This window comes from Sturnira hondurensis, unplaced genomic scaffold, assembly GCF_014824575.4.
Source record: "Sturnira hondurensis isolate 20B ecotype Veracruz unplaced genomic scaffold, ASM1482457v3 Scaffold0017082, whole genome shotgun sequence".
Lineage (NCBI taxonomy): Eukaryota > Metazoa > Chordata > Mammalia > Chiroptera > Phyllostomidae > Sturnira > Sturnira hondurensis.
Window position 1 is genome coordinate 1082106 of NW_028089713.1, and position 24517 is coordinate 1106622.

At 51.9% G+C, this 24517-nt stretch overlaps 1 protein-coding gene across 1 annotated transcript; it reads left to right on the forward strand.

The window, feature by feature from the left end:
• Nucleotides 1-1058: 1058 nt before the first annotated feature.
• RAB7B (RAB7B, member RAS oncogene family) lies at nt 1059-23600 on the forward strand. Its single transcript, XM_037067118.1, has 6 exons — nt 1059-1294; nt 7867-7935; nt 8437-8563; nt 9263-9478; nt 14595-14720; nt 21675-23600. Exons 2-6 carry the CDS (start codon nt 7883-7885, stop codon nt 21753-21755), a joined length of 603 nt encoding a protein of 200 aa, XP_036923013.1. The 5' UTR covers nt 1059-1294; nt 7867-7882; the 3' UTR covers nt 21756-23600.
• The last annotated feature ends 917 nt before the right edge of the window (nt 23601-24517 follow it).

A 24517-nucleotide genomic window follows, 5' to 3' on the forward strand; every position in this document is an offset into this window, starting at 1 on the left:
GCTTACACGTGTCTCTGAACCTCCAGAGGCTCTCACTCTCCGTATCTCTCCAGACAGGGCCACTCAAGTCAAGCTGCTCAGTTACTGAAATCAAGCAGGCTGAGGCAAAGAGGCAGCCATTGTATTCTTGTTTAACAAGCTGGGAACTTCACCTTTCTAGTCTTTCATCAATGCCTGGACATACATCAAACCTTCAGATAACCTTCTGATTATCCCCTGGAGAACTAAGGAAAGAATGTTCAGTATCCAGACCATCTGACCTCCATTATCCAGACCTCTGTCTAGATGGTCACCTAGAAGACGATGGTCTCAGACCAATTGGAAGGCTAAGAATGCAGGACTAACTGTTCCCAAGGACGTGCTTTCTACTGTATGACCTGCTTCCCTTTCTTCTTTGGGACACTCTGGGTATTGTCTAGTTGTGTCTCCAGTTTGCATACCCTAAGACCACTGAGTAAATCTTCCTCACTTACCTCTACTCAAAGCCTCCAGACTCTTTCTGAGTTTGTTTAATGTGTCTGTTAGCCATAGTTACCCAAAGCATGGCTTCAGGCAGCTCAAAGAGATAGGCTCACCACATTAACAGCATTTTAAATTGCTGTTACTTCAGGTTGGGTCATACATTCTCATCTGTGAGACCCAGAAAGATGTCAGAACTTGCCTCCCATATGTCTGGTGTGTGTGTGGTGATGTGGTATGCAGTGATGTGATACGCAGCAGTGTGTGTACAGGGCAAAGCACCAGGACCAGAACCTCTCCTGACCAGGCTGCTGGTAGGACCAAATCCACAACACATGTGAGCCTAATACTTCAACAGATAACATGCCCGCTTTGCTGGGTGGCTTCCAATAGCAGAAGCAGAAGTTCCTAAAACCAGCCATAGGCTTTCCATGGTGCTCACAAAGGCATGTCACCTTCCAGGTCTTTCCACCCACAAGCCTCCCATTCCTCATTCCCTCCCCCCACTCTCAGAGCCAGAGCCCCTACAAACTGAATCCTCACAGCGCCCCAAATCTAGTTGGCTCTGAAGCCTAGCTTTCCAGTTCCACCCCACCCCTCCACCCACGCAGCTGAGGTCACCAGGCCCAGCCTCTTTTGCAACTTTCCCAAGTCTGTGCATGAGAGGGAGAGGAGGAAAACTCAGAAGGAAGTGGCTTGGCCTCAACAAACTCTTTTTTGCTTCCCAAGCCTTTTTCCTCTGACCGGGCTGAGACTGTTGATCTAAGAGGAGACCCCCCAGACTCAGAGAAAACTCCTGCCTGCCCTCGGAGGCCGATGCTAAGCAGCCACAGCTGTAAGTGCCTTGGAAGTTTTTCTTGGTTTTTATGTCTGTCCCAGCATCCCCTAGGGGCATTTGTGTTTTAGTGAGGAGAAGTGGAGGCGGGGGATGCAAGGATGAGGCACAGAATCTGGCAGCTGAGGGCTTAGATTCAGCCCAAAGACCCCCGCTCAGGAGGAACTCCCAGGCAGGGCAGCGAGCCAGGCAGAAACGACTCCCCGCCCAGCACCGGGAACTGGGGCCCAGCTTGGGGTTTTGCACGGGCCGATGCAGCTGCTGGCACAGGGGAAAGACAGTTAGAAACCAGTCTTTCGAGAGGGCTGGGTCCTGCTAGCACCAGGAGTCCCCTTGGCACAGCAACAGGGTACCTTCTTGGATGGAACCATGTTATCCAAAGGGTCTTGCCAGGAAGGGGGAAACCCTGGAGCAGGAAAATGTTCCTTTTGCTCTAAATCATAGGAACGTCTCAGCACAGCTCTGCAATGCTAGGCGAGCAACAGTCAGACAGACCTGGGTTCTAGTCCCAGCTTGCCTCAGGAATCCACTGGGCACGACAGCATTTTGTAAATTACAAAGTGCCCTATAATTGCTAGGCATTATGTATTAAGACAAATAATCTACGTGGGCTTACTGATCAATCCTCCACAAGTCCCATGGAAAGAGTTCCTTGTCTGTATCCTCAGACCTACACAGTGCTAATGCATAGTAGGCGTGCAGTACATATGCTGGATAGATGGACGGATAGACAGACAGATGAATAGATGATGAATGGATAGATGAGTGGAGATGGATGGGTAAGTGGGTGGATGAGTATTTATTGAAGAATTAATATTTCCAGCATGGGTCAGGCTCTTTGGAGGGATACAGAGTGGTGTGAGGCACTGTCCCGCCCTCTAGGCAATGCCAGTCTTCTTTGGGACATTAGGATTCGGGGACTAATACTCCCAAAGAACTTAACAGGAGCACTGAGCCTTCTGAAAATGGAGCTGACCTCCACCTGCTCACTGGTCTCCCTCTTCCCTCCTCCTTGTCAGCAGAAACGACACCTCACTCAACACAAATGTCGTGGAAGGTTGTGCACAGGTCCTGGTTGGGGCCAGTGAGAGAGGAAGAGAAGGGGAGTGGGAATGTGAGAGCAGGCAGTGCCAAGAGCTCTTGTATGACTGGCCCCAAGCCCTAGGATTTTATTTTTATTGTTATTATATTATTGTTATTTTCTTACTCGCCAGGGACTGAGCTACACTATAGCTTTGGCAGGTGGGCAGGGCCAGGGCTCCGGGCTTAGAGGCGCAGCCAGGCAAGAAGGGGAGAAGAGCTTGTCACACACAAGGGAGAGCAGTGGCCTGAGACTGCTCTGTGAGGACCTGAGCTGGCTGAAGGCAGGGCCCTGCATTCCAAGTCTGCTTTTCACTGCTATTTAACAATGAAGGGTGGTGACTCAGCCTGGCTTCTAGGCGAATGCCCAGGTTTGAAGCAACTGAGTGATCTGAATGGGTGGGAGGAGGCTTAAAGGGACAGCTTTGCCCAAGTCCAGCCAAGGGCACATGGTTAAACCACCGACTGAAATCTGCATGCACCTCCTCGCTGAGCCAGCCAGGGGCTACCCCCCAGCTGCCCTCCCAGGCCACCGCCGCAGTCCCAGTCACCATCTTGTTGCTGCCCGTTATCCTGGCCCCTTGGACCAGGCTATTTTAAATAGCAGCCTCAGCAACTTCCTGCCCTTCTGAGGGTGGGGTCGGGCAATCTGCACTGGTGGCATGCTTTAAGGGTACCTGAGGGAAAGGGGACCAGGATGGGGGCGGTGGGACTGAGGTGAGTTTCAAGGATCTAAAGAAAAAACTCATGTAAAATGCAAAGAGAAGACTTAAACTTCCAAAGGGCTAGGACGGAACTGAGTATTTTGTGTTTCTCCCAAGGAAATGCCCCCCCTGGCGGGGGAAGAAGCTCTGTGGAGGCAGGTCTGGCTCCATCACTCTGCGAATGTGGCCACGAGGGCTCAAGCAGCCCTGGGTGGGAGACTGGACGGGACGCCCTTCCTAAAACTGCAGCGGTCTCCACCAGGAGTGTGGCACAGGCCGTGGAGGGGATATTTACACCACAGAAAGTGGCAGGCACTGCAATCTGCCTCCCCCTTCCCCCCAGTTGTTAACCACTAATTGGGGTCTTCCCCAATTTGGGAGGCCAGTTCTGCTCCAAGACCATGACACATGCCACCCTGTAGAAGAAGCCACAGGCAGGAGTGATTCCATCTACCCACAAGGGAACAGAATCACACGGGTTCAGTAAGCCACAGTGGCAGATGGATGGCATGGAGTGAGCACACTGACTCGAAAATCCATGACCACTCCATGGGACCAGGCAGCCTCCTCCCCAGCCCAGGCCCCGAGTGATTGGTCCTGTCAGGAAGTCACCCCAGGTGACTTTGGGTTTCCACCCACCCATTGCTCTTTTTAAAGAAACATTGTCTTTTTTGATATTTTTAATTACAACAACTTAGGCTTGCGTAACTAATTTTAATTCAAGGCATAGCCTTTAACCCATCCTTCTCCACACCCTAGTAATCATTTAGTGTGTATTTGTCCTTAGCTTCCTGTGCCTTTACAGGGTGAGCATATAAATACAACGTTAAACACGTAGTCACACATAAGGGTGTTGTTTGTTTTTATATTACTGGGATCATGCTGTACAAAATGTTCCTTTTTTCACTTAATCATCATATCTTCCTGTTTCTTTACTCCACTCTCACTCAGAGTGTGAACGGTTTATAATTTAGGTTGAGATGTCTTCTTGGTGGACATTTAGGTTACAGCAGTGCTTTTCAGCAGTCACCTTTGCACGAGTGTGTGTTTGAGTCCACGCGTGTTTCTGTGGGGTAAATTCCTAGGACTGAAGCTAAGTGTGCGCATACTGATTTCCGACATTGTCAAATCGCCCTCCAGGGAAGACTGGGACAATTCACACTCTATCAACAATATGCAAGGGTATATACAGTAATACCGTGTTCCCACACACACTCGACAACTCTAAACGTTGTCACTGATCTTTTAACTTTTTGCCAATCTGATGGATGAAAAAAGAAGTGATATTTTTAAATTTGCGTGTTCTTAAAAATTGGTAAGGTTATGTTGCCTTTCCAAAGCTTACTACTAATCATTTATAATACTTCTATGGGTTTAGTTCAAATTCTTTGCCCACTTTTGTGTTGTATTTTGTCTCTGATGACCTGCAGACTGCTTTGCACACGGCGGCACACCCGCTCTGCGGCACCACGCCAAAGCCACGCCCCCAGCCCCTCTGACCCACCTGAGAGCCAGGCCCGCAATCCCCACGTTGGGGCCGGGCTCACAGCAGGCAGTCAACCCCCGCAGCTAGAGAGTAGACCTGGGTTCACCCCGGTTCCGAATCCAGGCTGTGTCTTCACAGAGGAGCGACCTAACTTTCCTTAACATCCGTTTCTTCCGTAGTAAAAGAGAGAGGCCAGTGAGAGTGTCAATCCCACAAGCTATTTTTTATGTGCTAATAGTGACAAAACAGCTACCATTTGTTGAGCCCTCGATTGGTACCAGTAAATGTAGTATAATAATGTATCAATTCAGTTAACCTCAAAATAGTATACATATTGTTTATTTGCATATTCACACAGCCCTCTGACAGTTCCAGGAAACAAATGTTAGCTTCTCGGGGGGGACGAGGGGGGGGGGAGCCTCATCTCCCTGCGGCCTGGCCCGATCACAGCATCAGTGCCATTCCCTCCGCCTCAGTCCTCACACCACCAGCCCAACCCGAGGCCCGTGTTCCCTCCCACAGCCCTGCAGCTCTGGCACTTCGGCTGCCTTCTCTCCATCTCCTCCAACTCTGCTATGGTTTGGTGAGACTCCCCAAACCTGAGCCCAGCGCCCTGCTTCCTGTGCACACAGACCCTAGGAGTTCAAGCTCAGGAGGAGGGGAAGCAAGGAGGCGCAGCTAGTCTGTCTGCTGTGTGGCCCTGCTTGAGTAACTAGTGCTTTGGCCCCTCTGAGCCTCTGTTGTAGCATTGCATAGGGTTTGGGGGAGGATTCCTTACGTTCTACAGACGAAGCAGAGCAGCCCCTCAGTTTCTTTCCCACTCCCCCTGCCAACCTGTTGTTCAGGCTCCCTTCCCAAGTCAGAGTATTGGCTTTGAAGCTAAGCATGTTGTACCAAGGCCTTTAGGAGGGAACTCACATTGCTCCTCACCCCCTTCCAGAGTAGTGACTGATGCTGAGAGGCCCATGCCTTGCAGGGGCTCTGCCTCACTTCTCCCTTGGCTGGTTTTGCTGTAGGCAGCTACACCCATCCCAAAATGCCAGCCCCAGTTAATACCCTGAGTTCTCAGGGTATTAATACCTGAGTTCTTCCTTACAGGTCAGGAGCATAGGAAATGCTGAATGAATGAATGAATGAATGGATGGATGAAAGAAGAAAGGAATGAAGGGTGGAATGACAGGACTCTTGGTCTGATATTCATGTCTGTTCTTAATCTTGCACCCTCTCCAGGCTTTCCTCTCTCCGCAACTTTCCCCTCACCCCTCCCAGAAGCAGACCGTCCACTTTCTCCACTCAGCTCTTCTCACGTCATTGCCTTTCGGAGGGTCGTTGCTTCCTCTGACTGTCAGCCCCAAGCACATGTCTCACTCTTCAGGGGCCAGTTCAACTGCCGCCTTCTGTCCTCGCTGAACTCCCACAGTGCTCTCTGTGCCTCGGTCGGGGCACTTGGCACTTTCTCTCTGGTGTAATGACTGAGCCCCAGTCCTTTCTCCCCTGATGACTTCCTGGCAGGAGGGTGGGCATTCCTACTTGCTTTGTGCTCCCCCAGCGGCTTTGTGCAGGGCTTTGCATGCAGTAGGCATGCAGGCACTTGTTGAATGAATGCACGAGCTACTGAGGAGACCTGTTGCCCACCATGCTAGCCCAGCCCTCCTGGGCAGGGGGTCCAATGCCACCAACTCTGGCTGCTGGGTCAAGCAGCTTCAGGCAGAACCTCAAATTACCTTTGAGCCATGGCATGGCTCAAGGAGGGACACCAACAGTCCGAGGCCTTTTTGGGTTTTCTATTTCGATTCCGCACTAACTAGGCATGCCCAGGCAAGGCTCCTGTAGCCCAGGGAGTAACAGTTCCAGCAGATAAAAAGCAATGTCCAACCAGAAGAGACCTTGAGTCTTTGGGGCCCAACTGGCTTATTCTGTACTTGGAAAGCCAAGACTCAGAGAGGGGAAGCCACTGGCCCAAGATCACACAGTAGCCAAGGGAGAACTGGAGCCTCTGGGGCCTTAGGACATCCAGTCCAGCATTATTTCCGAGTACCAGGGGGAACCCAAGCTGGCCAACTTTTGATGCTTTAGCCGGGCAGAGTCAGATGGAGGTTTCCTCAGTGTGCCTAGTGCCTCCAGGAATGGAAGGCCCAGGAGCTGGGGATACTGTGCGTGTGTCTGTGCAGTGAAGGGGCGACCCAGAGAGCCGGGCAAACACAATCCCCTGCAAAGTGTGGCTTTATTTTGTTAACAAAATAAAATGAATATATGTGTATAAATTATATATACAAATTATGCACACATGTGCAGAATGTCTATTTTTCTCTTATAGGAACAATGCATGTTCAACACGTTTACTGTGAATAAATTGAAGCATACTAAAAAGCATAGAGAACAGAATTAAAATCATACATTTCCCACCACTCAAAATTAAACACTTAAGTTTTTAAAATATTTTCTCCAGAAGTTTTGGTATCCAAGTAGGAACTCATTTTACTATTTGGGGTGGTATTGTACATGCAGCTGATTGTCTTCTGTTTCTCATTCAGCCCCTGTGGCTGCACTTTCCCCATTATTATAATATACTCAAAAACTGCATTTTAATGACTGCTTCACAGTTCAGCGTGTGCCATGCCTTATCTGACCACTTCTTGAATGCTGGCTGTTTGTAAAAAATCCTGAAGAACATTCTTGAACAAGAGTCTTTGCCCGAATTTCAGATTGTTTCCTTAAGACAAATTCCTGGTAAGCAGAGGGCAGGAACGTGTTTAAGACTCTCACTACTTGCTGCCAGTTAGCTTTTCAGAAACATGTACCAATCACAGCCCCACCAGCTGCCCCAAAGAAGAGCCTCTGATTCTGTAATCGCAGCAGCACCTCAGGCTGGGGGAAGGGCACGCTTCCGTCCAAAGCCTCTTGGGTAGTCCTGACAATGGACCCCTTGTCCTGCCTCCATCTGCTCTTCCCACACTGCCCCCCATCCCTGGCTCCAGGCTTGACTGTCTGCAAGGCCTCCGTTCAATCCTCTCCGGCCTTCCTGACACTCCAGGCTGCCTTGGAGATCAGGGCTGGTAGAATGGTGAGAGATGCACCTGTCTGGTGGAGTCACCACCCCTCCAGGACGAGGGAAACCCCAGAGGAAGAGAGGTGAAGGGTGTGTAAGGGTGGCCGAGTCATCCACCTGTCAACCTCGCACAAGTCCTCTGTCTAGGGCAGTGACCCACACACCTAGGAGGAGAACGTAGAGGCCACCCTCAGTGACAACAGCCACAGGGGACTCTCTGGCCAGCATGTGAATGACTTCTGTTTCCCTACAGATTCTGAAGCCCCTCCATGAATCCCCGGAAGAAGGTGGATTTGAAGCTCATCATCATTGGAGCCCTAGGGTAAGTCAAGCTCAGCTTGGAGTCTGGGGGTTGGCAAGCAGGTCCCTAGCCAAGGGTAGTGAGACCTCCTGGATGTGTTTCCACCTCCCATTGGGTCCTTTTCTGATTCAAGGTGGCACTAGGGAGAGCATCTCCCCCAAGGGAGGGAGCTCAGTAGGAAAAAGAGGCTGGGAGGCGGCCAGCTGGTTTCTGGTCCAGGCTCTGCAGTAACAAGCCCCTCAGCCTCCCTCTGCCTCCCACCTCCCCCACATGCAGGGAAAGCCTGACCATTGCTCTGGGGCGCCCAGCTCTCTCCAAACCTCTCTGCTCACTTTGGTCCCTACTTCTAGAAACCATTCTAGCCCCTTGTTACTCAAAGTGGGATTCCTGGACCACAAATGTTAGATCACAGTCTCAGGGAGAGATGACAGAAAGAGGGGTGTGGTAAGATTTTGAGAATGGTATGGAATGCATACATGTTCCATATGTGTGTGTTTACATGTGTCTGGATTTTTACCTTAGTGTAGGAAAGACCTCCCTCCTCCACCGCTATGTGCACAAGACGTTTTATGAGGATTACCAGACCACACTGGGGGCCAGTATCCTCTCCAAGATTATCATATTGGATGACACAACCTTGAAGTTACAGGTGAGCGGCCCTCCCTTTCCCTCTTCAACATTCATACCTGAAAACACCCCACATTCTTTGGACAGCCATTCACACAGCAATGTGTATTAGGAGCTAGAATGATCTGGAACAGACATCAGCAAACTTCGGCTTATGGACCGAATCAGGTCCACCACCTGTTTTTGTAAATAAAGTTTTATTGGCACACAGCCATGCCCACTTATGGTCTATGGGTACTTTCACAGTAGTTGCAACAGACAGTATGGTCTGCAAAGCCTAAAGTATTTATTACTTGGGCCTTTACAGAAAAAAAAATTGCTGATTCCTAATCTAGAAGAATGAGCTCTAATTCCAGGAGTTGGGAAGTCTTACTCCTAGTCTCAGGTCCCTGGAAAACTTGCAGAGTGGCCTTGGCAAATCACTCCCAAGGTCCACATCTATCAGACGGGAATAACAGGGCCCAGCCTGATGGCCCAGAGGAAACCAAGCCTCGGCTGCCAAAGCACTCTGGGATGCTAAATGTGAACACCCAGATACTGTAGAGCACACGGGTGACAGGGCCGAAACCTGTGTGTGGACAGACCACACACACCTGTGCCGGGGTGGTCTGCACCATCTGCACCCCACCCAGAAAAGGAGGCTTTGACATGATGTGACCCAGTTAGGCCAAAACTCTAGCCACTCACCACAGCCCCACGGATGGCTTCTTTTCCCCTCCAGATCTGGGACACGGGCGGCCAGGAGCGGTTCCGCTCCATGGTGTCCACGTTCTACAAAGGCTCTGATGGCTGCATCCTGGCTTTTGACGTCACTGATCTGGAGTCCTTTGAAGCTCTGGACACCTGGCGGGGTGATGTTCTGGCCAAAATCTTTCCAATGGAGCAGTCCTACCCCATGGTGGTGCTGGGGAACAAGATTGATCTGGAAGACCGGCAGGTACCATTCATTCATTTACTCATTCGCTGATTCACCAATCATGATGTGAGCATCAGCCATGCCAGACACTGCGCTAGGTCCCACACATTCGGAGCTGAACCACACATAGTCCTTACCTTAAAAATGTTGCAGTCTAGCAATGGATAGGGACACTTTAAAAGGTAATTTGGTACAATATTATAAATGCCATGATAGAGGTAGACCTTGGAAATTTGGAGACCACAGTGAAAGTACATCTGTTGAAACCCAGAATCTAGAAAGAGCTTCCTAGAGTAGGTGGCGTCCAGGCTAATGAAACAGCATGAGCAAAGGAAGGAAACAGGCTGATACGAGCTGAGAACGGAAGGTAATTTTGTCTAGAGACAGGGAGTAGGAGAACTAAGGCATCAGAGGTAGACTTGTAGAATTTGAACTGACCTGTAGGACAGTATTTCTAGCCAGAGTCAGGTAAGGTGTCCGCAGTTATAAATACTTAAGTTTACACATTTTTCTGAGAAAATAGTACACATATATTTTTTTATTAGCTGAAGCATGTTCTGGATCCTCTGACTAACCCCTTGGTGGCTTGTCTGTTCCATGGCTGCAGCGACCCTACTGTGTGGGGGTGTTCTCCGCAGTGGCATCCAGCAGAGCTCTTTTCATCATTGGCTACCAATGAGAAATGGCGCGATGTGCCCATTGCATTGGGTCCCTCAAGTGCCTGTCACAGGCAGATCCGCTGTAGCTACCAAACTCCAGGGGTCGCACGTCAAACTTTCCAAGTGGCCTCCTGGAAGCCCTTTTTTGGGTGGAGGTGAGGCTTTTCATGTTCTCCCTCTTTTGGGGAGTGTGCCCAGGACACAACTCTCTCTGAAGAAATCCTTTCTAATCCTCCTTGTTGATCTTTTCATGTCCATGATGTGGGTTTGGGACTCATCTAACAGATTCTTGGTCAGGAACTTTTGGAAATATTCAAGGTCCAGGGACAGTCTGTCTCCCAGCCCACTTATGTCTGACACCCATCGGATTATACCGCCTGTGGCTGCAACTTCCATTTTAACATCCTGCTTCGTTGCCCTGGAAATCATAGGGTGGGAAGTGGAGGGAGTTCAAGACTGAGTCTGACCTGTTCTCCGTGAAATAAGAGGCACCAGCTTCTTGAGCGGGAACTAAGCAGGAGTCTCAGGAACAATGGTGAAGCTTTGCCAGTTACTCTGGGGAGGAAAGGGTGAAGAAGCAAATCAAGGACAAAGACAAAAACTAGCAGGTGACACTCAGGGCTTAGCTGAAGGAGGACACCAGGAGTGTGAGAGGGAGTCTTTGCTGCGTTTTGCTCCAGCAGCCCTGTGTGGGGCTAGAGCCAGGAATGAGGAACCTGGGACTAAGACTCCTCCAGGCAAGAGTAGCTGAAGCTCAGGCTGTGAGGGCACTGAGGAACCATGCAGGAAAGAAGAGCGACAGGAAGAGGGTTGAAGGGCCGAGGGCTGGGCTGGCAGAGGTGGAGGAGCAGGGCAGAAAGAATGAGGGGGTGAGGAGGTTGAAGGAAAGGAGACTGTGGTCACAGAACAGGAGACCGTATTTAGTGTTATCTACAGAGGGCCTGGGTCTGCCCCTGGAGAGAAGAGGCTGAAGTGGAGAGACTGTTGGAGCAGAAGAACCGTGAGGCTATTGCGAGGGGTGGGAGCTACAGGGGGAGGTGGAGCAGAGAAGTGCAAGACTGCACTCCTCAGACTGCGAGAGTTCAAGGAGTGAGGGGTGCCGGCGGGAGGGGAAGCACGGATGACGCCTTGAGGGGTGGAGGGGGGTCCAGTCCAAGCTTGGATGGAGGCACGAGCCTGCAGAGAGAGGCAGGTAAAGGCTGGGAAGAAGCAGCGCAGCCCCGGGGCAAGCCCCATCCCGTCTCCAGGACATGTGCCCTTAGCCAGCTCCAGCTTCTTCATCTGGGTGACAGAGGCCATACACAGATCCCCAGAAATTGTGTGACGGTTAAAGGAAACGATGCTGGTAAAGCACGTGGCAAGCTTCACAGATGGGAGCGATTGTCATCCTCCTTGTCATCTTCAAGACACGGGAACTTCTTCTCAATAAAAATAAAATAAACATGGAAAACTCTATCACTAAGTGTTGCGATGAAGAGAAGGTTCTGGGGGTCGATGGGGCGATGGTCACACAACAGTGTGACTGCACACTTAAGCCCTTGAACTGTGCACTTAAGCACAGCTAAAATGTTAAGTTTATATTTAGGTGTATTTCACCACAATAAAAATGTGTATTTCCAGGATGCTTTTAAAGAAATTATTGACCTCCATTTTTTTAAATCCCCACTCTTCCTGCGGAAGGTCATAGAGTGAAAAATACTAGTTGGTTTAAAAGAACGGCACTGCTAGGCTCTGTGCCGCAAGCAGCTCACTCACCAGCATGTGAATTCCCTGCTCTGAGTTCAGGTAGGCAATTTTTGACTTGCCACTGAGTCATAGTGTTGGGACTATGCTTTCTGAAAATATTCTTTATTTCTGGTAGTGGTTTAAGATGCACTTGACACATTAATTTTAATGCATCTGATTAATAGTTTGAAGTGTATATGGGATGGAAAAGCATCATAAATAAAATCATGTAAACGGGACTAAGCTGGTCAAAACTTTGGCCTCTAGTGAACCACCAAAACCATAACAGGAGAAGTAAAATGTTAGTAGCACAGTGTCAGCCCAAAACAAAATTAATACAAGTAACATACTTACCTTGTCCCCTAATGTCTCACCCTGAGCTTATTTCCACAGTCAGAGCCTAAGTTATAAATACCTGTGATTTTTTTTAATAAAAGAAAGAATGATTTTGAAACTAGAAATGGAAGAGGGATATGAAGGTTACTGTCCGGGCTGTCTTCTTCCCAGGCCGGCGTTCTGAGGGTCAGTAAGAGAGGTGATACGAATAGAAAAGTATGTTAATTGGCAACATCACCTCCAACATGGTATTTTGTAGTTGTGTATTTAATCATTGCATGTAGACAGAACAGAGAAAGAATAAGGAAAAGGAAATAAAATATCCATCATAACCCAGCCACTGTCCAGTAGGAGAGAAGGGGCAGCTGAGATCAGCCAGCTACAGTTGCAGACTGGTCTTCCTGGCTCTGTTGCTGGCTGACCGTGGGCACCAATCCTGACTTCTGCCTCTTGCAGCATTGAATTTGAAGAATCTCCCTGCCTACTGGAGAGGGGGCACTTGACTTCATTGCTCCGCAGGTCAATTTCTACTGCAGCTCCTGTGTGCCACAGACGTGCCTGGGAAAGCGTTCATTGCCTGGTGGGGGTGGGGGCTTGGCAGGTGGGTGGGATTTAAAGAAGGAAGGAGCAATCAGAAGCCTAAGTCCAGTCCTTGCCCTCAAGGACTTTAAAAGATACAAAGCCTATAATATTGTAAGTCCACTGTAATTGAAAAATTATTTTTAAAAAGATACAAAGCTCTTTGTGTTTCTAAGATGGCATCAGGGTACAACATGTTAATTTCTAATGAGCCTTTATTTGCATGTTACTAGTGAGGACAACAGCAACCAATAGCCCAGCCGTCCTTGATTCTTCTCCCACATAGAGTCCAGGGTTTTCCCCAAGCTGTGGGGCTTCTTGGTGACTTACCAGGTCTTCAGTGTCTGTGCTCTGCAGAAGGGAATACTGATGGCCAAGATTTGGGGAACCCTGTCCCCAAAGGCAGGAGGATCTTAGCGATCAGAGGCCAAGACCAGGGTCTGGGGTTTCTCCCTGCTCTGCTCAGATTCAGCAGCAACTGGGAGAGTGACTGGACCTGGCCTGGGCTGTCACTGGGGGTCCCCAAAGGACAGGCTGCTTAGCCACCCCCGTCTCTGCCCACCAGTGCTGGCGGCAAGCCTCATAAAGAGCGATTCCGTGAGCCCCAGGCCACTCCTGCAGCGGGGAAAGCAAAGAGCAAAGAGCTAAGGGGCAGCAACGGCACCTTTCATCTCAATGAGATAAATTCCCAGAACCTGCAGGAGCAGGAAGACAACTAGAGGACGGTAGCATCTGCGCTATGTCCTGGGAGTTGGGCAGAATGGGCCTTTCTCCACGAGAAAAACCTTGGCTCCCTTCAATAAAATGAAATGGTTATAAAGTCCCAGGTACAAATGTTCAATATATGGTCATTTTTCTGGTCCCCGAAGTAATTAGCCATTGCAATTACCCGTGTTAGCAATTGTCTTTGGAAGTAACCTGCAGTGCTGCTGGAGCCTCTTCCAGTCTAACATCCCCTAACTGTGATCAGCCATTTGCATGTAGGTGGTGACGTGCGCTCATCAATCAGCCTGCACCGCGTGGCTCACCGCGCCGGGCCGAGAGCTAAAAAGACTCTGACCCTAAACTCAAGGAACCTACAGACCAGTCGGAGAGACAGAGAAGTAGCCCCGTTCTCACACAGTGTCCTGCACAGGGCAGCTCAGATGCTGTGGGAGCTCAAGCTTGGGCTCCATGCAGACTCTGCCCTTCTCAGCTGTGTCATCTGAAGCAAGTCACTGAATCTCCCTGAGCCTCAGTGTTCTTACCTATAAGGTGGAGCTAATAAGACCCATCTCGCAGCATTACTGAGGGTCATGTAAATGAATATGACAGGATAGCTAACAGGGTACCTGACCCGTAGCAGGAGCTTATCACCTGTTCCTAAGACTCTACCCTGGGTATAAAGGGTTAGCAGGGATCCGAGTCTCTGCCCAGCAACAGGCCTCCTGGGCCTGCTCAGCCAGCTCAGGCGGAGTTGGCCAGTGTCTGTCAAGTCCACCTCCTTTGAAGGGACCGAAGAAAGAGCCCATGGCAGGAAGAACCCCCCAGTGCAGGCCTTCAGAAGGCAGCACAGTGCACGGCTGGGCTCTAGTTCGGCCAAGCTGGTGTTCAAATCCTGCTCGGCCCCACGCACTCCGAGCAAAGTCTTCTGTTCTCTAGTGCTCAGTTTCCTCATCTGGAAAATGAAGTAACAGCAGCCACCTCGTGAATTTATGTTGAGGAATAACATGTGTAAAGTTACGGACACCTGGACAGTTCCCAGGAAATGGGAGTGGTGATAGAGATCGTGGAGATGGGCTGACGGTGGGGATGGTGGGAAGACGACACAGACAGTTGTCATTTCTTCCTTCACTCAGGTACCGCAGGAGGTAGCCCAAGGCTGGTGTAAGGAGAAGAATTTCCCCTACTTTGAAGTCAGTGCCAAGAATGACATCAATGTGGCACAAGCCTTTGAGACGCTGGCCAGCCGAGCTCTGTCAAGGGTGAGTGGCTGTGGGGCAGCGCGGCCAGGCTGCCCCCGAGGTGGGGCATCCGGAGCTTGCAGAAAGGAGCACTGGGCACAGGCAGGCATGGGGGCAGCACGGGCCTGCTCTCGGTCTCAATTCCTGAGTCGCTGCAGGGCTCAGAGGGACTCCAGCTCTAGGGCCCAAGGGCCAGTGGGACAAAGCGACTTTAAAGTACACAGTCGGTGGTCCCTCCATCTGGCTGACGTCAAAATCATTTGTGGAGTTTCTAAAAATAATAGTGATAATAAGAGCGTTCTGTAGCCCGCTCCTGGAGATTCTAACTGGAAAGAGCTTGAGAGGCGACTAGTTCCACGCCCTGCAGTGGGAGAGAAGCCCCATGGTGCCAGGTATTTGTCCAAGCAGCAGATCCAGCCTGCAGGAGGTGCTGACGTCTCCCATCAAAAAGACGGATAGATGTAGACCAGACACGATCGTCGACAAGTATGTGTCAGGGTGTCTCGTGCACAGAGCACTGCGCAGGGATCGGGGCCCCTGGTCCCCATGGGGAGACAGATAGGCACACGAGTGGTTTCAGGGTCGGTACTGTAAGGCAGGGAAGGACTCGGCTGTGGGGCGCCAGAGGAAAGGCAGACGGTCCGCACTGTGGGGGCAGGGGGAGGAAATCGCAGAGAAAGATCAGGGAAGGCTGCCTGGAAGCAGTAGCGAGGTTTTAATGCCACGCTGACGTGGACATTGGAGACTGGGAGGAGGGCCCATGAGAGACCAGCATGTGGAAGGGCTCAGCTTGGTTCACTATTCTGCTGCATTTAATCAGGGTGGGCTTCTTAGAAGAGGGGAGAAGGTCATTGCAACAATGATTTTGAATCAAGGAAGTGAGTTAAATGAAGATGGGAGGTTGGAGCCTTGTCCTGTGTGGAAGTGCCTGCCATCCTCGTGGATGGCCGCCCCCGGCCCTGCTCTGCCAGCTGCCCTGGACAGACCACTTCAAGGGCCACCTGGAGGGCCGGTGATGAAGGAAGGCAGCAGCCACCTCCAGCAGCTGCCTGGGGAGGGTCTCTACACCTCGAGCCTTCATCTCAGGGTTTGCCTCTCGGGCTATTCTCGCAGCTCCCTCCCAGCCCCCAGCATGTGAAGGGAAAAGAGAAACTGAGGGGCGGGGTGTGTCTAGGGCATGGTCTAGAAGCATGGCTCTCTCACGCAATCCATGGAGTTGGCTCCTAAAATACAGCTGTGCCTGCTTGTGCCATTCTCCTGCAAGGCAGAGGAGCAGGGCTCGTCCCTGTGCGGCAACCCACGACAAATGACCCTCCACAGACACAGTGAGAGAGTGCCGGACGCTCAGGCACAGGGAAGTTCCATCAGCCACAGCCAGCGTCCCCATGACCAGCATCCATCCTTTCTGAAGAAAGACTGTCCTCCACTCTTAGACTCACGTCCCTCCTGCTGTGTCCCTTCTATGGTGTGGTCTTAGTAGACGGTAGCTTGTCTGGTTGGTATTTTTGAACAGCCAACTTGGCAAAAGAACAGAATGGCAGCCCACGTCCGTCCCCCTCTCAGTGGGGGACACTCACCGAGGGGGAGTCTGGAAGCCAGTCCCGAGCAAGAGCGTGACTGCCCTGAGCTTCAGTCCCCTCGTCTATAAAATGGAAATAATTCAATCCCCAAAACATCCCTTGAGTTGTCAGGCTAGGGCTGGAGGTGTGCACCTCAGTGTCCCAAGCTCAGGAAGCTGGGTAGGACAGCCACACTGAGATAAGTGCCACAGGGAGGGTGCCTCGAGGCCCTGAGGGGACTCGGAGGCCACTGGTGGCGAGGGGAGCAGGAGCCTGCCAGAGGAGTGGCGTGTGAGCCGCCTGTTGAAAGGTGATTCACAGGCTGCGGGCAGACATGGTGGGCCAGTGAGGGTGCAGTAGTGGCAGAGGTGGGGAGAAGGGCGTGGCCAGGGGCCCAGGCAGGAGCCCACAGGGCTCCTGTGAGCAGCCAACTGTGGGTTCCATCTGTAAGAGAAAGAAACAGCATGGAAGGAAGTGGGGTGTGAGGTCATGGCCAGTAATGAAGCCCACAAGGTTGACAGCACCAGATCCCAAAGGCCTAGTGACCCCAACAGAGACCTCAGGCTTCTCTGTTCTTCCAAAGCCAGAGGGCCTCGAGGCCCCACAGGGCCGTCTGGTCCAATGCCTGCATGACTCAGAGGTTTGGAGAAGGAGCATCTTCACATTAGAACAAACATACCTACTGGAACAGAGCATATACAACTCACATGAATGTGTAAGGTGAAGCTGGAGTCTGCAAATCTCTATTTCAAGGTCAGACTAGAGTTTTCGAAGACGTCTCCTCCGAGGACCGCTCTGCTCCTTTCCAGGGAGGCTGTGGGCTCACTCACACAGGCGGGCGGGGTATTTGGGGGAGGGGGGAGGTGCTGCTGGAGGAGGGAGGAAAGCCCAGGCCCCAGGGCAGGGAGCTGGGCTCTGAAGCTGGACAGACTTGGCTTTAAACCCTGGCTCTGCCCCCTCACTGTGTCCCTGAGCAAGGCACGCAGCTTCCCGAAGCTGCTGCTTTCCTCCCATCAAAGTACAAATAACAATATCTTCCCCGTGGGGATGTGGTGGGGGCTAAATAAAATAGTGCTGCAGCAAAGAGAAGGCATTAAATAAAAAGCAGCTATTTGATACAAAGAACTCACACGATTCCACTCAAAGAAGACGAGCAACCCAATTAAAAAAATGGGCAAAGGACTTGAACAGACATTTCTCCAAGGAGGACATACAGAGGATCCAGGGACACATGAAAAGATGCTCTAAATCACTAGCTATTAGAGAGATGCAAATTAAAACCACAATGAGATACCACTTTACACCAGTCAGAATGGCTATCATAAACAAAGAAACAAACAACAAGTGCTGGAGAGGTTGTGGGGAAAAGGGGACCCTAGTTCACTGTTGGTGGGATTGCAGACTGGTACAACCACTATGGAAAGCAGTATGGAATTTTCTAAGAAAACTAAAAATGGACGTGCCTTTTGACCCAGCAATTCCACTGCTAGGAGTATATCCTAAGAACCCTGAAACACCAATCCAAAAGAACCTATGCACCCCGATGTTCATAGCAGCACAATTTACAATAGCCAAGAGTTGGAAGCAACCTAGATGCCCATCGGTCAATGACTGGATCAAAAAGCTATGGTACATTTACACAATGGAATTCTATGCCACAGAAAGGAAGAAGGAGCTCCTACCCTTTGCAACATCATGGATGGAACTGAAAAGCATTATTATGCTGAGTGAAATAAGCCAGGCGGTGAAAGACAAATACCATATGATATCACCGTTAACAGGAATCTAAACAACAAAACAAACAAGCAAGCAAAATGTGACCAAAGACACTGAAATACAGAACGTGCTGACAGGAGCCAGAGGGGAGAGAGGAGAGAATCACAGGGAAAAAGGGGAAATACTCACATGAACAATAACTAAGGTGGGGGGTGGAAATGGGAGGGAGGTGGGGAGCACTGGAGGGGGGCAGGGCTGGGAATACAAGACAGAAAACTGTACTTGAACAAGAATTAAATTAAAAATAAATAAATAAAAGTAAAACTACTGCAACCAAAAAAAAAAAAAAAAGACTGGTGTTTGACCAAACCACCAGGCACCATAGACTAGCCAATTTGACAAATAAATGAAACACTACAGTACCTAAAATGCCTTGTACTGTTTCCTAGCTCCTATAGTAATAAGAAAGATTCTAAAGTGCTGAGTGATCAGAGACCAAAAAATAAAAATCTTGAAGTGCAAAAAAAAAGCATCTATTTGTAAACGAGAACTATGTATAAGGGTTTTCAGCAGGGGCACTTCGTGCTGCAGAGGGGACGGCTCCGTGGGCGGTTGAGGAGGCACTGCTACGGTCCAGGCCCACGAGGACGGACCGGCGAGGACAGTGGTTACATCAGGGGCTGGGGGTGGGAGAGTTCCGGAGAGGAGGAGTCAGGAGCTGTTTAGGTTGGCAAGCGCAGGAACAACAGATCAGGGTTGCTCTGGACCAAGACAGAGGAGACTGGGGAAAGCAGGAGCATCGCAGGGGCGGGGGCGATTCTGTCCATTGGAGTGCGAGGCACTCGAGGGTCCTTGAGGTTCCTCGGAGTGTGTAGTCCTGCAGTGAGCCCGGGGTGGAAGGGGTGGTTTGAGAGCAGAGCACCTTTGGAATAGGCACTCGGTTAACATTTGAAGAAGAAGGTAGGAAGTTACTTCACTGTCACGCTCTGGCCACTATCAAGGATTAGGGTATTTATTCCGGAATGTGATTCAGAACACCCTCATACTCAAACTCAAACAAGGGACAGGCCCTGTGTTGGGGGATTTGGGATGATGGGTTTTGCCCTACCAAGTTGGCAACACCATCCCCGCTGGGCGGGGCGGGCCTGGCTCTGGGGGCACGCGTGCGCTGCAGCAGCGAGGCTGGCTCCCTCTGTCCGACTGGAGAAGATTAAACTGCTGTGTTCTGAGGGAGGCGGGTGTGCTCACTGACACTGCTCAGCCTCCACGAGACCCTCAGGATGCAGGGTGTAAAGGCAGGTCCATGGAGGCGACCAGGCTCAGAGGGGCAGACACCCACAGCCACACCCACTGAAATGACGCCTGTAGTTGGACACTACGTGTGACCTTGCAGTGAGGTCCACATGCTTTCCTGGAGGATCAGAAGTCACACTGAACACCTAGTTCCGGCCTGCCGGTTACCCGAAGTTCTGCAGGAAGTCCGAGGAGCGGAGCAGTGCCTTCACTAGTGAAATGACGTCCTCAATGGGAAGCCTCCGGGTGGACTTTGGCCTGGGAATGTGTGGCTGTTACTGGGTGAGAGGAGCTGAACCCCGTGCTCTGCCAGGGTGGTGAGCGAGGGAGTGTCTCACACCTTCCCCAGGCAGCGTGGCATTCGTTTGTTCTAGAACAAAGTGCCACGGGGCTCAGACAGCCGCAGCCTCTTGGGGCTCTCCCAGTCTCCATCCCCAGGGCTGGCAGCATGGGCAATGGCCACGTGGGGGCCCTCGGGGCCCGGGTGGGCTTTACATGGACGTGAGGACAGGTCACAAGAGGCCCTGCCTGTGGGTCCAAAAGACTCAATTTAAAAAATTCCCGATCCCAGCCAGGTCTCTTCAGCTTTCATGCTGACAGGGGGACCAGGAAAGTGCCACACTAAGAGACTCTTTTCAAAGCCCGTCCTGCTGAGAGATATGGGTCATCCAGGGTAAAAAGGGACCTACGTAGTAACATTTGCTCCTCCCTGCCCCTCACTGCGAGGCCCAGAAATGTCAGGATTTCAAGGACAGTTAGCTCAGTGAAGTGAGCGGGCCCTGCCCACAGCAGAGCGGCCAGTTGGAGGACTGGACAATGCCCGGGGCTGTGTGGGCCAGAGCCCCCAGCCCAGGCCCAGGTGGTGCTGGGGAGAAGGAGCCCCTCGGCCTGTTTTCTCTCCTCCCGCCCCTCGAGGCAGGACTGTGCTCTCGCAGGGTGCGCGAGCTGGGGCTGTGTGGGGCACCCTGGGTTGGGGCTGTGTGGAGGGGCTGGGACTCTCCAGAGGAGAGGGAAGCTAATGGTTGGTCTGAGATGTGGGGGCATCCCCAGAGGGACAGGCTTTAGGGAGACTCCCCCCACTCCCAATACTCATCCTGCCTGCTAATACACATATTGATATTGATATATTCCATACGTATAATATATTACAAATAAAATTCTAATAACTCACAGGAATTTGTGGAGGGAGACCCAGGCCCATCATCCAAGCTGGCTAAGGGTGGCTGTCCCCAAGGCGCTCTCAGGGGTGGTGAGACATGGGGTCTCTCCATGGACGAACCGTGTGAAGCGGGGCCGGATTCCAGGCCAGTGCCACGAGCTGTGTGCTGCTGGGCTAAACCGCTGCTCAGTCTGAGGGTGGCAGCAAGTGACAGGGCATCAGGGTCCTTCTCATGTGCCTTGGGGTCACCACCATCAGGGTACAGTAGGTGGACCTGACACCACCCCCTGGGGCCAGAGCTGTGGGCTTCAGGGCTCTGTGGACACTCACCAGCCAGGGGCCTGGCCAGAGCCTGGGAGCCGTAGAGAAGAAGAAAATCCAAGTCCTAGGAGTTGCTCCTTCAGGGAGGGGCCCTGGAGACAGCCCCACTGCCCAAGTCACCCGCGGCCTAGGAGGCCCTGCCCTTCTCAGTCCACACTAACACACAGAGTGTGCACGTGCACACACCCTCACACACGCACCAGCTGTGGGGGGAGCATGAGCTCAGTGGCCACAGTGGCCACAGGGGGGTTGGCAGAGTGAAGGACTGGCGCCTGTTTGAGAGGAGACCCTTCTGCACATAGACCCACCTACTGGAGGAAGCCTCCCCATGCCCCACCCTCACTCCTGCGCCAGGCGGAGGCGTCGTAGGTGAAAAGTGGTCAGCTGCGTGGGGAGAGGCTCATCAGACTTAATAGGGGCTTCCTCTGGCCCTGTTGGGAAGGAGAGTTTGGGAGGGTGGGCAGACAGGCAAAAAGGCCCAGTGGAAACAATGAGTCTGTTTAGGGAGGCCTCTCTGGACACGGCAAGAACGGAGGATGGACGGGGGTGGGGACATTGAGAGGTGGTCACTATGACAGAAGGTTGACGTGTCCGGAGGTTTGTGGGGAGAGGTCCCACCTCTGCTGGGGTCAAACGTCACTCAGTTATCCCCTCTGGAGAATGAAAAGCTATGGGACCTGGTTGGGGGTCAGGAGACCTGGGTCCCTGACCCAGGCACCAACTGCTCTGTGTGCCTGGAAGATGCCGGACGAGGAGGGAAAGAAGGAAAAAGGGGAGGAGATCAGTGTCTTCCCCTCGGGGCCTGTTTCCCAGCAGCACAGTGGGGACGGAACAAACACCCAAGCAGCCTCAGCCTTAAGCGACAGAGGGCAGGTGGTGCTCCTTGCCTCTCAGGTGTGGGTGCTGACTTCTCTTTCCCTCCCCCAGTATCGGACCGTCCTGGAGAGTTACCTCACAGACTCCATCAAGCTCTCACCAGAAGACCAGTCCGGGAGTACATGCTGCTGATCTTCCGACTCCCTCTCAGGGCAGCCAGAGACACAGCTGCCTGGGCCTGCTCCTCCCGGGCCCCCACCAGCCCCACCACCTGCCCGGGCTTGGCCAGGCAGCCCAGGCCCCATGGGGGAGCCCTGATCCCCTTGGGTCCAGCTGGGCCCAGAATCAGGGCAGCCCCTCCCTGAGGCTGAGTTCCGTGAGCCGGGGGCTGGGTCCTCAAGGGTCCTGGTGAAACTCAGAATGTCACAGTTAAATTCCGGCCTGGAGCAGGCACAATTCCCTCGCTGTCCGCTGTCCTGCCACACGCCCTCCCCAGGCTCACTCCTGCTCCAGAACGCCCATCTCTGCAGACAGACAGGCCACTGCCTCTGCAGTGCTGTGCACTGGGCTTCCTGGCCCATGCCGCCCCGCCGCACACCCACAGAGCCCCAGCCCAGCTTTGGGCGAAGGCACAGCCCAGCCTTCCCTGGTAACTGGGGCCAGGAACGAGGGTCCAGCCCAGGAACAGCCTTCTGCCCTCCAGAGCAAGGACTCGGGAGCCCAGGAAAAGCCACCAGGGCCTGGCCAGGTCCTCCTCGCTCAGGCCACACCCTTAAATCTAACAAAGGGGTGGCATATGTCCTGCCCATGTCAGAGTATAATTTTGAAGCCCAGAAGCTCTGCATAAATCTCAGTTATTCTTGTTAACATGCATTTATTTATTCCTTTAACAAGTATTTTCGAGTACTACTACGTGTGAGGTATGGACGTCCAGTGACAAACGAAACAGACAAGGACCCTGTTTCCCTGCACCCTGCATTATGCTGAGGGAGAGAAGCAAGAGACACAGAATTTACACGAATATTTTCAAATAGCAAGAAAGTGCTTGAACAAAGTGAAACAAGACAGGGCAGGGGCTGGGGTTGGGTGCTGGAGGTAACATTTGGCCTGAGGGCTAGAGAATGAGCAAGGGGCTGCCACCTCAGATCTGCAAGAAGAACGTTCCGGGGAGAGAGAGTAGCAAGGGCCAACGCCGCAAGGCAAGGATAAGCTTGCTGTGTTCCAGGAAAGGGAAAGGGCATTCACTTACCTGAGCACTCAAAGCTGCTGCCCCTGTGACAGCGAAGGGGAACGCCCCCTCCCGGATGGCTCCTTGAGCCTCTGCTGACTGACCACCAGAGGGCAGCAGTGCTCTTCTCGTTTACGCTAAGTGGACTGTGGGCGCTCCCAGGACCCTAGAAGAACTGCCTCTGGGTAGGTTAGCGCTTCAAACTGTGGGGGGAGGAGAATCCCAATTTCTTAAGCTTAGTAAGAAATGAGCAAAAACTGCAACACCAGTGATTCAAACAAGAAATCCACATCTGTGACAAACACTAGAATGAGGGGCCTGGAGAACTCATGGATTCTCTGTCCCTAAAACTCTAAAGCCATGATCTTTCTTCTGGGTCCTGACAGCAGAGACAGCTCATTCTGGGGTGGGGAGTGGACAAGATGACCTTCTCCTGGCCACGGGTGTCTCCTTCCTGAGCTCCAGGCGAGCTGGGGAAGTTAGTGTGTGGCTTCTGGGTGTCACCTGACTCTGGAGATACAGACTACAGAGGTAGCGGAGAGGGAGGGAGCAATCAGGGAGGCAATGGGGCCCCCCTTCTCCCCTTCCCAACTGTGGAGTAAAAACTGGCTCGTCCTGGGCAGCAGTGTGGGCCTGGCAGGGGGCGGGTGGCCCGGAGCACAGCCCTGTCTCTGTCCTCATGGGCGGCTTTCTGCATGTCACTCAGCTTTGCCTCGAGTTGGTGGGACTGTGGGTCAGACGGGCGGAGTGTGCACTGTGGTGGACCCGGGCACCGTTTCTAAGTATGTACAATAAATAATGCATGTGTCCTTCTTTGTTTTTATCCTTTGTGGGATTTGGTTATTAATTTTTTAACCTCCATAGTTCAAAATTCAAAAGACACTAAAGGAAAGGCGACAAAGAGTAAATAGGACCATTCATATAACTGGCAGAGCCCATTGCAAAGTCAGAATGCCCAGCTCCTTATTTAAAAATTATTAAGAATTTTCCCTGGGATGGCTCAGGGGACTGAGTGCCAGCCTGGGAACCAAAGAGTCACTGATCGGATTCCCACTCAGGGCACATGCCTGGGTTGCCTCTGGCCAGGTCCCCAGTAGGGGGCATGCAAGAAACAACCATACATTGATGTTTCTCTCCCTCTATTTCTCCCCCCTTCACCTCTCTCTAAAATTAACTAAATAAAGTATTTTTTAAATTTTATTAGGAATTTAAGGACAGCAACAGTGAATCATTAGGCCAAGCACAAGGGCCTTCTGGGTGCAAGCATGCACCGTGAAGCTGTTGCTGAGTAACTACGTTTCAGTGCCTCCAGCGCCCCCCCACCCCCAAAAAAGGGCTGCAAATGCACAGTACCTTGTAGACGAAGGAGTCTACCTTTGCGAGAGCTGCATGGAGATTTCACCCCAGGCCCAAATCACAGACAGAAAGCTCCACGTAAGGTGGAGAGTGATGTCTGAGGGCCCACAGCATCCCTCCTCTTACGACCAATCCACAAAGCACAGGGAACCTAAGTGACAAACTGCACACAAACTGCCCCCCTCTCCACCTCTAAGTCTGGCCTGGCCCGGCCCTCAGAGGCAGTAGGATCAGGTACTGGGAGAGGGAGGCAGCAGGTGGGGACTCCTGCCCAGTAGAGTCTGGAAGGGGCGGGGGCGCAGCGCTTCCTGGGCCCCTTCATCACCACCCCTTCAGAGAAGAGGACCCACATCAACCACTGTGACCCAGG